At 43.1% G+C, this 13,541-nt stretch overlaps 1 protein-coding gene across 6 annotated transcripts in view; it reads left to right on the top strand.

Moving 5' to 3' along the window:
• samd14 (sterile alpha motif domain containing 14) overlaps positions 1–12,526 on the top strand; it is a 40,762-nt gene extending 28,236 nt beyond the window's left edge. For 2 of the 6 annotated variants that reach the window (XM_060938755.1, XM_060938756.1), the window contains 7 exons: positions 3,982–4,139; positions 4,247–4,850; positions 8,240–8,327; positions 10,907–10,975; positions 11,066–11,204; positions 11,980–12,066; positions 12,156–12,526. In XM_060938755.1, the coding sequence (XP_060794738.1) occupies positions 3,982–4,139; positions 4,247–4,850; positions 8,240–8,327; positions 10,907–10,975; positions 11,066–11,204; positions 11,980–12,066; positions 12,156–12,347 (1,337 nt within the window). In that variant the 3' untranslated portion in view covers positions 12,348–12,526. Of the gene's footprint in view, positions 1–404; positions 517–908; positions 1,186–3,981; positions 4,140–4,246; positions 4,851–8,239; positions 8,328–10,293; positions 10,848–10,906; positions 10,976–11,065; positions 11,205–11,979; positions 12,067–12,155 lie in introns of those variants that run through there. The other 4 variants (XM_060938753.1, XM_060938754.1, XM_060938752.1 and 1 more) reach the window with 4 other exon arrangements.
• The last annotated feature ends 1,015 nt before the right edge of the window (positions 12,527–13,541 follow it).

Below are 13,541 nucleotides of genomic sequence, written 5' to 3'. Positions count from 1 at the left end.
TTATCAACAAGGCATTTGTTTCCACCCACAGACAGGGGCATCACTAGGCCTTTTTTACTGGGGCACGTGCCCCAGTAAAAATCAGCTGTGCCCCAGTAAGAAAGTGTTGAAAGATTTTCATAACAAACTAGTTTCTTTGGCAGATCATTCATCTACTGTAAGTTGTAGGACAGAGTGTGTTTCAAACTTCTATCGCCTCTTCTTTCTAACTAATTTTCTGATTGGTCTGGGAGATTCTCACTAACATAGCGTGCGTGCGGCGTGCCATGAGTCCATTTAGCCTACTGGAGAGATGAGTCTACTCTTTGGATGAGTCAGAGAACGGGCTCTGGATAAGTTAAGGTAGCGCGAAGTTTTTGCAACAAAACTAAGCAAACCATATTCTAACAAACCCATTAAACTACATCGAATTAAACGATATTAAATTACTTTTCCAGATGGATATCAGACAATTCTTCTCACGAAGCAGAGACAGGGGCAGGGAAACAGTGACAGATGAGGAGGAGGGTGAGAGAGGTAAGATTAAGGTTGTAGGCTATGTGCTAGTCAGTCATAACTAACCAGCTAAGTTCGTGAATCGTGAGAGTTGAGGTGACACGTTTAACATCAGCATGCATTAAAAGCCCAAATGTCAACAATAAATTTTTTGGGGACTGGGATGTGTTTTCCATCTCGTTGACCTATTCCTCGCATAACTTCATCCACGAGAGCATGAGAATTATCCATTTTGCATAGTTTGGGGACAGGAACGTTAAGGTGCATTGTGCGGGGGAGGGGGCATTTTGTGTGTGTGTTGGGGGGGGCAGTGACCCAGTAAAGCTTAATTCCTAGTGACGCCCCTGCCCACAGAACTGTCGCTCACTCACTCAGTGTTTTTTGTCTTTCTCACCATTCTGTGTAAACTCTAGAGACTGCTGTGTGTGAAAATCCCAGGAGATCAGCGGTTTCTGAAATACTCAAACCAGCAGTCCATCTGGCTCAAACCAACACCCATGCCACAGTGAAAGTCACACTTTGAGATCACAGTTTTCCCCATTCTGATGTTTGAACATTGTGAACATTGATTGAAGCGCTTGGTTTGTATCTGCATGATTTTATGCATTGTGCTGCTCTTAAGGGATCGGCTGATGAGAGAACTGCAGAAAACAGCAGGTGGATGTAGAGGTGTTCCTAATAAAGTGACCAGTGAGTAGACATAAATCTACTATAAAGAGCAGTAAACAGCACTAAGCTACTCATCTCATCTCATTATCTCTAGCCGCTTTATCCTGTTCTACAGGGTCGCAGGCAAGCTGGAGCCTATCCCAGCTGACTACGGGCGAAAGGCGGGGTACACCCTGGACAAGTCGCCAGGTCATCACAGGGCTGACACATAGACACAGACAACCATTCACACTCATATTCACACCTACGGTCAATTTAGAGTCACCAGTTAACCTAACCTGCATGTCTTTGGACTGTGGGGGAAACCGGAGCACCCGGAGGAAACCCACGCGGACACGGGGAGAACATGCAAACTCCGCACAGAAAGGCCCTCGCCGGCCACGGGGCTCGAACCCGGACCTTCCTGCTGTGAGGCGACAGCGCTAACCACTAGCCTACACCACCGTGCCGCCCACTAAGCTACACAAACTGAATATTTGGTGTGATAATCCTTTGCCTTAAAATTGCCTCAGTAATCTCAGTAGTCTACACTTCGTACAGTTTCATGAGAATTTTCAGCACCTTGACGAATCTGTTAGTGGTCAGTGTAATTTGAATGGAGATTTGTTTGTTCCGGGCGGCATGGTGGTGTATTGGTTAGGACTGTCACCTCACAGCAAGAAGGTCCGGGTTCGAGCCCCGTGGCCTTTCTGTGTGGAGTTTGCATGTTCTCCCCGTGTCCGCGTGGGTTTCCTCCGGGTGCTCCGGTTTCCCCCACGGTCCAAAGACATGCAGGTTAGGTTAACTGGTGACTCTAAATTGACCGTAGGTGTGAATGTGAGTGTGAATGGTTGTCTGTGTCTATGTGTCAGCCCTGTGATGACCTGGTGACTTGTCCAGGGTGTACCCCGCCTTTTGCCCGTAGTCAGCTGGGATAGGCTCCAGCTTGCCTGCGACCCTGTAGAACAGGATAAAGCGGCTAGAGATAATGAGATGAGATGAGATTTGTCTGCTCCACTTGCTTCTGTTTTTTTTTCCAGTCAATTTTGAGAAGTGCTCTACTGTGCCTTTTGATATTATTTTCTTTCCTTACAATTTTTTTTTTCTGTAAAATGACATTTTGGTTGGAAATCTTTTATTTTACTGAGGCAATAATGTAGAAGTCATGAAATAATCATGCAAAACAAAATGTGTCAGTAAAACATTAGGTGCCTCAGGTGTTTGCAGACTGTGCTCTTCCTCACAACAGCTTGTAGGTGGATCTCGTGAATTAACCTCATTTAAATTCTGGAATTATCGGTCCACTGTTACAAGATCGAGTGTTTAATGTGATCTCTGGTGTAGGACCCGTCCATCCATCTTCTTCCACTTATCCAAAGTTGGGTTGCGATGGCAGCAGGCTAAGCAGGGAATTCCAGGTGTCCCTCTCCCCAGCAACGCTTTCCAGTTCCTCCTGGGGGATCCCAAGGTGCTCCCAGGCCAAATGAGATATATAATCTCTCCAGTGTGTCTTGGGTCTACCCCAAGGTCTCCTCCCAGTTGGACATGCCTGGAAAACCTCCAAAGGGAGGCGCCCAGGAGGCATCCAGATCAGTTGCCTAAACCACCTCAGCTAATTCCTTTTGACATGAAGGAGCAGCGGCTCTACTCTGCGATCCCTCTGGATGTCTGAGCTTCTCACCCTATCTCTAAGGGTGAACCCAGCCACCCTATGGAGAAAGCTCATTTCAGCCGCTTGTATCTACAATCTCATCCTTTCGGTCACTACCCAAAGCTCATGACCATAGGTGAGGGTTGTAATGTAAATTGACTGGTAAATCAACTGTGGGTGGTAAAAGAGAGCAACTGGACTGACAAACTGACAGTTTGACAGAACTGAAGAAGCCTTTCGGATGAGAGATGAAACGTCTTCAAAAATCTTCAAGCAAGTCCAGTTGCTCTTTTTTACCACCCACAGTTTACTATGACCTGGACGACTGAGAATCTTCACAGACTGGTAAATCAAAAGCTTCACCTTCCTGCTCAGCTCCTTCTTCACCATGACGGACTGGTACAACACTCACATAACTGCTGACGCTGCCCCAATCCGCCCGTCCATCTCATGCTCCATTTTACCATCACTCATGAACAAGACCCAGAGATACTTGAACTCCTTCACTTGGGGCAGCAACTCACTCCCAACCCGGAGGGAACACTCCACCATTTTCCGGCAGAGAACCATGGCCTCAGATATGGAGGTGTAGGACCTATTTAATCAAATAATTAAGCATGATTAACCCACTACTTAGAACATCACAGTATAATGTTGACAATGTTAAATAATGTGCTCTTGTATAATTAGTACCTTTTGAAGAAGACAAGAAGACATATAAGCAGTTTGGGCTCGTCGACTTTTGGATCTTATGGTTGCTTGAGGCTGAAAAGTAATAAGGCTCGAATTATGGAGGAACAGCTCTGATGCTTTATGAGTTTGCATAGAGGGCAGATGTTGGGTCTTCACATTCCTCAGCTCTCAGCCGCAATTTCTTCTTGCTCTTGTGTGTGTGTGTGTGTGTGTGTGTGTGTTGAGAATATCGTTACATCATTCACTTTAGTAATCTGTGGCTGCTGACAGCTTAATAGAGCTCCAGCCTGGCTTTACGACATCACTGTGTTTTACGCCTGCTAAAGTGTGTGTGTGTGTGTGTGTGTGTGTGTGTGTGTGTGTGTGTGTGTGTGTGTGTGTGTGTGTGTGTAAGAGAGACAGAGAATCAGCCATGCTCGCCGATGCCCGAAGAGTTGAACATATTAAGGTTGTGCTTCTACAGTAATGATCCTAAATCATTACATTTCTGTAAGATTTGACAGATGCAGTGCCTGAGACTGAGCGCCTGGACAGCAGCCTACAGAAAGCTAAAGCTCAGCTGTCTATCAAAACCAGGAGGCACCGCCCCTCCAGGTCCCGTCTCCGGGACAGTCTGAGCTCCACAGAAGGAGAGGACGGCCTTGATGGAAAGGTAGGTGTGTGTGTGTGGGTGGTTTTTTTTTTTTCAGTTTTACTAATAGTTTACTAAATTATTGTTAAATGTGGCTAACAAAAGTTTTGTGTATTTATGTGCACCAGAGCTACAGTGGCCTGTTGTCTGGCTCCTGCTCGCCTCTCCATGTGTCCCTACACTGCCCCTCTCCTTTCTCTGACCTCCATCCTTCCTTCTCTCCCGCAAGGAAGGACAGAGCCTTCACCTTTGAGACAGGTGAAAGTGAAAAGAAAGAACAAAGACGAAGAAGTGCATGCTTGTTGAATCCCTCCTCTCCAACCCACCTCCTCAGGCAGCGCCAGGAGGACCATGCCCATATGCGCCACAGGGACCATGTTGAGCAGCGCCAGGAGGACAGTCTGCAACCATGCCAAGGGGATCAGCTGAAGCTACATCACAAAGAGAACCCCCACCTACAGCAAAAGGACCATCCCCAACTGCGCCAGGAGGACCATACTAATCTGCGCCAGGGTGACAATCTCCCACTGCATCAAAAGGACCACATCCATCTGCCCCAGAGGGACCTCATCCACCTGCACAACAGGGACCATCTCCATAATGACAATACACACCTGCGCAAGAAGGACCATCTCCAGAAGAACCAAGCCCATGTGCGTGAGAAGGACCAAGTCCAACTACATGAGGAGAATCGTTCTCTCCTGCACCAGAGGGAATACTCTCAGAGTGAAGGTAGACATTTTGAATAAGCAAGGTTAACTTCCTAGGCCTAATGCTTCTGAAGCAGTTGTTAACAACCTAATATACTTTAATGTACACAACTGACAGGTAGTGCTGTAGAGCTCAAGACTGGTCTGAAGACCACTTTTTGAAGATCTTGGTCTCGTCTCGGAATCGACCACATTTTACTCTGTCTTGTCTCAGTCTCAGACACAGAGGACTCGGGATTTTATTTCAAGACCGATCAAGACCACAACTGTGGGGATTTCACTAAATTGCCTGTGCACTGTCTGATTTATTTGTTAACATCGTTACTGTGATTGGATGTAAAATTTCCTGCTTCAAATGTGACCAATAACGTGACTCATCGCGAATTCAAATTTTTATTCCCATTAACAGTTGTCACCCCTCCCCTGCCCCCCTTCACACACACTGGTCTGGTCCTGGTCTTGACTCAGTCTCACCCTGCCTTGGTCTTGGTCTTGACTTGATCTCAACCCCTCAACGTCTTGGTCTTAATACACTCTGGTCTCAGTCATGACTTGGTCTCAGTTTAGGTGGCCTTGAATACAACATTAGTGACATCTAGAACACAATGGGATGAGGATAGAGCACTTACAGTATTTTTGAACTGTGACATGTTTAAACCTTTGGCGTTAAGAATCATTTTGGTAATTTGCTCTGCTAGGAAATTTGTACACATGGCATGTGCCACTCACATGAGGAGCAGCTGGTCTTGTAAAACCCAATTTCAACACTTGTTTTCCTGATGACACTTCTAAACAGATGTGTTCACCAATTTTTAACCCAAACCCACCTGGCTGTGTTCTGCTTCTGAAGTCTACTGACATGGTCTCATGGATTTCAAATGAGTCATTCATCCAAACAAACAATCTCTGGCATGGATTTAAGGGGGAGTGCCCCTGGTGTGCGCCCCCCCCATCAAAAAAAAAAAAAGTTTTAGTATTGCAGATACTGAGATATGCCTGCTGTTTTTTGTTTAATTCATAAGGTTAAAAAAATAAACAAAATAAATCAGTCTGTGCAATTGAGCCAAAGAGTTTATGGTATACATTAATAGTAGGTCTGAGCTTAGGTTTTTTTTTGCTTGTGACACGAATGCAGTGAAAAGCAAGCTGGATGAGTCATGTTGGATTTTAACAGGGTGCAGGAACTTTGTACATCGACATAATAACATACTGTATTTTTGGACCTGCACCCTTGTACAGGTAAAGGGTGTGCGCCATCCTTTTATGTTTATGGTATCATTAACGCGCATGTTCTCATCTCATTATCTCTAGCCACTTTATCCTGTTCTACAGGGTCGCAGGCAAGCTGGAGCCTATCCCAGCTGACTACGGGCGAAAGGCGGGGTACACCCTGGACAAGTCGCCAGGTCATCACAGGGCTGACACATAGACACAGACAACCATTCACACTCACATTCACACCTACGGTCAATTTAGAGTCACCAGTTAACCTAACCTGCATGTCTTTGGACTGTGGGGGAAACCGGAGCACCCGGAGGAAACCCACGCGGACACGGGGAGAACATGCAAACTCTGCACAGAAAGGCCCTCGCCGGCCATGGGGCTCGAACCCAGAACCTTCTTGCTGTGAGGCAACAGCGCTAACCACTACACCACCGTACCGCCCCTAATGCGCATGTTCACAAGCCAAAATGATAAGATGCTGCAGCAGGCTTACTGCGTACACACACATGTTGGCTGTCTGGCTACTGCTCGTATTCATTAATAGGGTAACCCTGTACTTACTATACCTTGTGTATGTACATGGGACTCGTGCCGTTTTGGGCTGAGCCTCACTTTGATTTTGATGACTGCGGCTGGACAGGTCTGTGAGAGATGTTGATTTTTGCAACGGCTCTGAAGAAAATCTGCTTGAAATCCCCTGAGTCTTGAGATCTAAGACTTATTATAGGACTTGTTCACATGCAACTCACACAATCGTTGTATCGTTCTCTCAGTCTATTAGACTCAGGAGCTCAGATTGCAGTTACTGACTTTGTATTATAGACATACAACTATTGCAGTCTTTGTTTATAGTTATCTCGGTATTAAGCTCTGTCTTAAGTGGCCACTTCCATTCCCTCAGTTTCCCTGGGTATATTCACTGTCTGATGTGTACATTGAATTTCCTGAGCAAGAGCTCGGATTGCAGTTGCTAAAATAGTAATAATTTATTGATATAGGTGTTTTGTCGTGCACTTTACACAGTAGTGTGTCATGTGGTAGTGCATCATATGACAATGCAACTTTCATAAATATTACCATATCCATCTATCCAGCCATTATCTGTCGCCGCTTATCCTGTTCTACAGGGTTGCAGGCAAGCTGGAGCCTATCCCAGCTGACTATGGGTGAGAGGTGGGGTACACCCTGGACAAGTCGCCAGGTCAAAATATTAGCATATATCAGTTGTAATTATCTCATCTCATTATCTCTAGCTGCTTTATCCTGTTCTACAGGGTCGCAGGCAAGCTGGAGCCTATCCCAGCTGACTACGGGCGAAAGGCGGGGTACACCCTGGACAAGTCGCCAGGTCATCACAGGGCTGACACATAGACACAGACAACCATTCACACTCACATTCACACCTACGGTCAATTTAGAGTCACCAGTTAACCTAACCTGCATGTCTTTGGACTGTGGGGGAAACCGGAGCACCCGGAGGAAACCCACGCGGACACAGGGAGAACATGCAAACTCCACACAGAAAGGCCCTCACCGGCCACGGGGCTCGAACCCGGACCTTCTTTCTGTGAGGCGACAGCGCTAACCACTACACCACCGTGCCGCCCCCCCTGCAAACTGATAAGGTAATAGAACAGCCTGTAAAATGGTAGAAGTGGTCCAATCAAGGGGAAGTGGAACAGCTAACAGCAACAGAAGACAGGGCTAATGTGGTTTCATTTTTTGATACATGCAAAAAAAAAAAAAAGTCAAATTGATTTGACTCATTTTTGGTAGAAGGTGTTACTAGGCTTTGACATGAAGGTGTTCTAGTGTGTGCGTGTGTGTGGGGGGCCATATACATGCGGAAGCCATGGCCTAATGATTATGATGAGCAGCCTGGGGAGCAGTTGGGGGTTAGGTGCTTTGCTCAAGGGCACTTCAGCCATTCCTGCTGGTCCAGGGAATTGATCCAGCAACCTTTTGTTCCTAAAGCTGTTTCTCTAATATATTCCCTGTGTAGTTCATTAGATGATGCACTGTGAAGCTTACGCACAACTAATTACCACAATACGCAGCGATTAGTGATGGGAATTCTGACTCTTTTGAAGAAGTTAGCTCATTTGGTTCAGCTGATCAGTAAGGGTTGACAAATTGGTAACATTTCGCCCAGTGATTGTTCTTTCTTTCTTTATTATGTGTGTTCAGATGACAGTCGTGATGTTGGTTCAGATGAGCCGAGCAGCCCGACAGTCCTGCTGGACAAGAAGACCAGGAGACGTTTCCTTGATCTCGGGTCAGTACAGACGATTTTTTTTTTAATCAAACACAATGTCTAGTACACAATGTGAGGGTTAAGAATGTTTATACCACAAATATTCTGAATTCTGTCTTCCTAAATGAGCACTTGTTTTGTGGCTGTTTTGTAAATATAAACAGATAAAAAGAACACTTCAGAATGTGGTGTTATAGAAAAACAATCATCTTTAAGGTGGTAACAGAAAGTCAAGTTAAGTCAAGTTTATTTTTATAGCGCTTTTAACAATAGACATTGTCGCAAAGCAGCTTTACAGAAAATTAAAGACTTCAAACATGAGCTAATTTTATCCCTAATCTATACCAGGGGCGTCACTAGACCCAAGACCATACTGGGGCACAAAAGGGGCACAGGAAATGTATGCGAGCGCGCGAAGCGCGCGAGCTAAAAATTTTGCACTATATTTATATTTATATTTATATTTTTTATATAATATATATTACATTTTATGTAATATATATTATATTTTATGTAATATATATTTATATATTGATATTTATATTTAGAAACAGCCTGCTTAAAACTAGTCACTAGAGCTGTAAAACTCAAAATGATTACGAGGACACTGAATCCAGGTCAATCATTTAATAATAACAGTATGAATATTTGCAACATTTGTGATAATAGCAATGTAATACTTATACTGTTGGTAATATTGTAAAAGAACATATTAACATACAATACAACACCGCCGAGTTTTTAAACTCAACCAAGAGTACTTAATGGCCAACAGTATTCATACTTGATACCTTTTAAATCACCAAACATATCTTTGTAAGCACACGCATTTTCAGCATTGAACATCTCTAAACACAATCCAAAAGCCTCTAAAAGCACCACTGTGTGTGTGTGTGTGTGTGTGTGCGCGCAGAGCGCGTGCATGTGCAATTGAAATTCGGTTCAATAATTCAATTACAATACTCAACTGGACGTAGCCTCCAAAACAACAGTTGTGTGTCATTACGTTAGGTGGCTATCTTCACACAGTCCATCACAAAACTATCAACACGATCTGGCAACACGCAAACTGAGGGCTCGCGGCTTGCCACGTTGCAGACGACGGAATGAATGCAAACTTTTCAATATCCCTTCGTTTCAAACAAAAAATCAAGACAACACGAAAACAATGTCCCAACACATATTAATTCTACAGCGTTACAAAAATGACAGTGGAATTACTGTCTACTAACCTGTAAACAGTTGAAAAACACGGAGAGATGGTTTCCCCTGCTCTGAATTTCATTGCATCTGAGGGCTGCTGGAGTCTGCGGTCCCCATAGCAACCAAGATGTTACTCATGTCACGCGCACACTTTTTTCACATTGCTTAGTGTGCGCGAGGCCAGCCAAAACTACCAATGTAAAAGCATTGTAGATGGTCTTCTTCGCGCATCGGTTAGCCTACCCCACGTTATGAATTAATTAAATTGCAGCTATTCCCAAGTTTAAAATTCAGAGCGTTTCGTCACTGGATTTTTTTTACTGGGGCACTACAGATCTATACTGGGGCACGTGCCCCAGTAAAATACCCCTGGCGACGCCGATGATCTATACCCCATGAGCAAGCCTGTGGTGATGGTGGCAAGGAAAAACTCACTCAGACGACATGAGGATGAAACCTCAAGAGGAACCAGACTCAAAAGGGAACCCATCCTCATTTGGGTGATAACAGACAATGTGATTATAAATAACTTGCTTCTATAACAGTGCCCTATATAGTCACAAAGTAGAACTGTGTAACCAGGAAATTCATTATAGTTTTAACATGAAGTCTGTTTTGTTGAAGTTATCAACTGTTCATTGATGGAAACTTGAGTGCAAAACTGTTCATAACAACTGAAGTCCAAACGTTAGCAAGTCCTCAGCCATAAAAGCATTACTGTAAGTGTCCAGAGCCATCTTCCAAGTGCGACTTTCGACTGTCCATATGGGGCCGTCCCCCACAGGAGCAACATGATGAGACTCCAGCCAGAAGTAGGGGATCAGGATGGATCAAGCAGGTCCGAGGAGCAGAAGAGGTCAGCATCTCGGTCTCAGGATCGACGTGCAACTCAGAGGTACAGGCAGAGTGAAGGAGAGGAGAGAGAGAGAGAGAAAACACAGGTTGGTAGGTATGCCCAATGTCACCTAATGAGTAAGAACAGTATACATTTTGTGCTGACTGCAAGCAGGGACTCCGGCAAAACTATGCCAGCATAACTCAAAGGGGAGAACTAGAAGGTAACACAGGCATGAGGGAGCCCCAGGACATAAAGCTGCCAGCCACTAGACCATCAACAAATCCGAGTGAGCGAGTGATGGGGGGCTGACAGCATCCATACATCCCAGTTTACCAAAACACTATGTCTGAGGACCCTCCAGATCTACTCCTTTACCTAATAAAACTATTAACAAAAGGCTTGACTAAACAGATATGTTTTCAGCCTAGACTTAAACCCGGAGACTGCGTCTCAAAGTCCACTTCATCCGATCACCCAGCCGCTCAGTATTTTACTATAACAGTTGTTGTGTTCCTGATTTACTGATGTGCAGTACTACTTATTGTGCTTGTTTGCACAGGGTCACATTGCGTCGCACATATGGGAAGGTCAGGAGGGAGCGAGCCAAGAGACACGCCGCAGGAAACCGGTACAGAATCTACGTGCTACAAAACATCTATGAATACATGCATGTGCATTTACATGGACTCATTCAGATCACGTACTTGGTTGGTTGTAGGGAACCTGATGGAGCAGAAAGCCGTTCCTCGCGTTCCTCTGGCCCCCCGTTTGTGCCTTTCTCCTGGTTGACTGAGCGAATAAGGGGCTCTAGTTCTCCCAAGAACTCCAGCCAATCCCCAGCCAAGTCTCTATCAGAGGTTATCTTGAAACTATTTCAGTGTTTACTTTTTTCTAAGATTAGTGTTTTGTACTGTTGAGTAGTTCAACATTTTCTCTATAGTTAGGGGGCTAAGCACTGAAGTTCATTAGACACTTTATTAGAATTCGTATGATTTCTTCTTCTTCTTACTATTATTATCATCTCAGCCAACTTTGTTGGCGGAGGTTATGTTTTCATCTCCATTTGTTTGTTTGTCTGTTCCCAATGTAACTCAAAAAGTAATGAATGGATTTGGATGAAATTTGGAGGAAAGGTGAGCCATGGGCTGAGGAACAACTGATTATATTTTGATGCAAGTCCTGATATGTATGCGGAGCCAGGATTTTTTTGTGAATATTCTAAAAGGTAGCTTGATGGAGGTCTGGACTCTACCGAGTGTCCTTCTTGCTGTTTTTGATGTTTTTGTTTTTGGTTCCCATTTGATGGAAATGAAACTTAACCATTCAACCATATCTACAACATTTTACAGTGCTGAATTAATACTGAACACGATTGTCGAGTTAACACCTACCCAATCCAATTTAAGAAACTGATGAATAAGCATCTTTGCAGTATTGAATAGAAATCCCCAGTATAACACATACTCCACATTGTTACATGGAATCTTTCCGTAATGTGTAAATCCTCCAACACACAAACACAGCTTGTTAGCTCTGAAATCAACATGATGAGAGTTCATTCTGAGTTTAAGTTGACACAGTCGGTGATAATCCAGTATTTAGTGTAAGACTGTATTTCTCTTTTGCTTTCAGAAGGATGAGGAGTTGAAAAATGACAGCAGGTCCAACAGGAATGAAGCGTCACAGCCATATCAGAGCCTTTCTGATCACTCAGATGAGGTGTGTTTTATATTGTTTCTTCTCAGGTATATTTTCAATCCTCTTTCTGAGCTTTGAGGAAAGTGCATGAGTGATGGTGTATTTTTCAGGGATGTGACGAGCACGTAGAACCCCGCGTTGTGAAAAAGAAGACCATCCTGCCGTTCTCATCGGGTGGAAGAAAAGCAGACCGGACAGAAAAGCAGAACGGTGTCCAAAGGGACAAGAGAGACAATGGGCACGATGGAGACAGCCAAAAATTACTGACCTCTCAGTCGCAGTGCAAGCATTTAGATTTATGAATACTTTTTTCCCCTTTTTTCAGCTGTAAATACTGTAGGCACTGATATTATTGTAACTTATTCAGACAGCTTAATACATTTTTGGAAAAATTCCAAAATACAAATAAAAAAAATGTGCAATTTTGTTGGAGTTATAATAAGGACATGTTTAGAAAGCAAAATAAAATATCCAGCGGTGATGCGTATTCATCCTTATTGCATTTTATCTATTTTGAAACAGTCATCTTCACTTTGTGTTTAATTTTGCAGTCTAGTGCAAAAGTTTGCTTACCCTTTAAACAAAATGTAGAAGACAAAGAGGTTTTGTTTATTCCAACAAGTTCAGTGTTATGGATGTTCCTTCATGATGATAAATACCAAAAATTGTCAAATAGATATTAATACTGAAATAATTAAAAAGGTTATGAATTTAAAAGTTTCCATTTATTATTCTAAATGTAATAAAATAATAAACGACAGAGAGATATGATGAAGCAGAGTGACTGTTACAAGCCAGAAGTTGGTTATTTTCCAATAGCAACACTGCCTGAAGTGTTTTATTCCTCTTATACCACAGCAATTTGCCAACATCAAGTCAAATCAACTTTATTGTCAAATATGCTATACATGCTCGACATACAGCACAGATGAAATTTCAGTCCTCTCTGACCCACGGTGCAAACAGGCAATGCAATAAATAAAAATAGAATAATTGAAAAAAAACCAAACAATATAAACAGTATAAACACTAGATAGGAACTAGACATAGACTAAAGACTCAAACAATATAAACAGAATAAATAAACAGTATAAACACTAGATAAGAACAAGACATAAACTAAACACTCAGACAATATAAACAGTGTAAACACTAGATAAAAACTACACACAGACTAAACACTCAGACAATATAAACAGTATAAACACTCTAGATATGAACTAGACGTAGACTAAACACTCATACACACACACACACACACATACACACACAGTGGTGCTTGAAATTTTGTGAACCCTTTTGAATGTTCTATATTTCTGCATAAATATGATCTAAAATATCATCAGATTTTCACACAAGTCCTAAAAGTAGATAAAGAGAACCCAGTTAAACAAATGAAACAAAAATATTATACTTGGTCATTTATTTATTGAGGAAAATGATCCAATATTACATATCTGTGAGTGGCAAAAGTATGTGAACCTTTGCTTTCAGTA

This window comes from Neoarius graeffei, chromosome 14 (genome assembly GCF_027579695.1).
Source record: "Neoarius graeffei isolate fNeoGra1 chromosome 14, fNeoGra1.pri, whole genome shotgun sequence".
NCBI lineage: Eukaryota > Metazoa > Chordata > Actinopteri > Siluriformes > Ariidae > Neoarius > Neoarius graeffei.
This window is presented reverse-complemented; position numbering and strand designations above follow the sequence as displayed.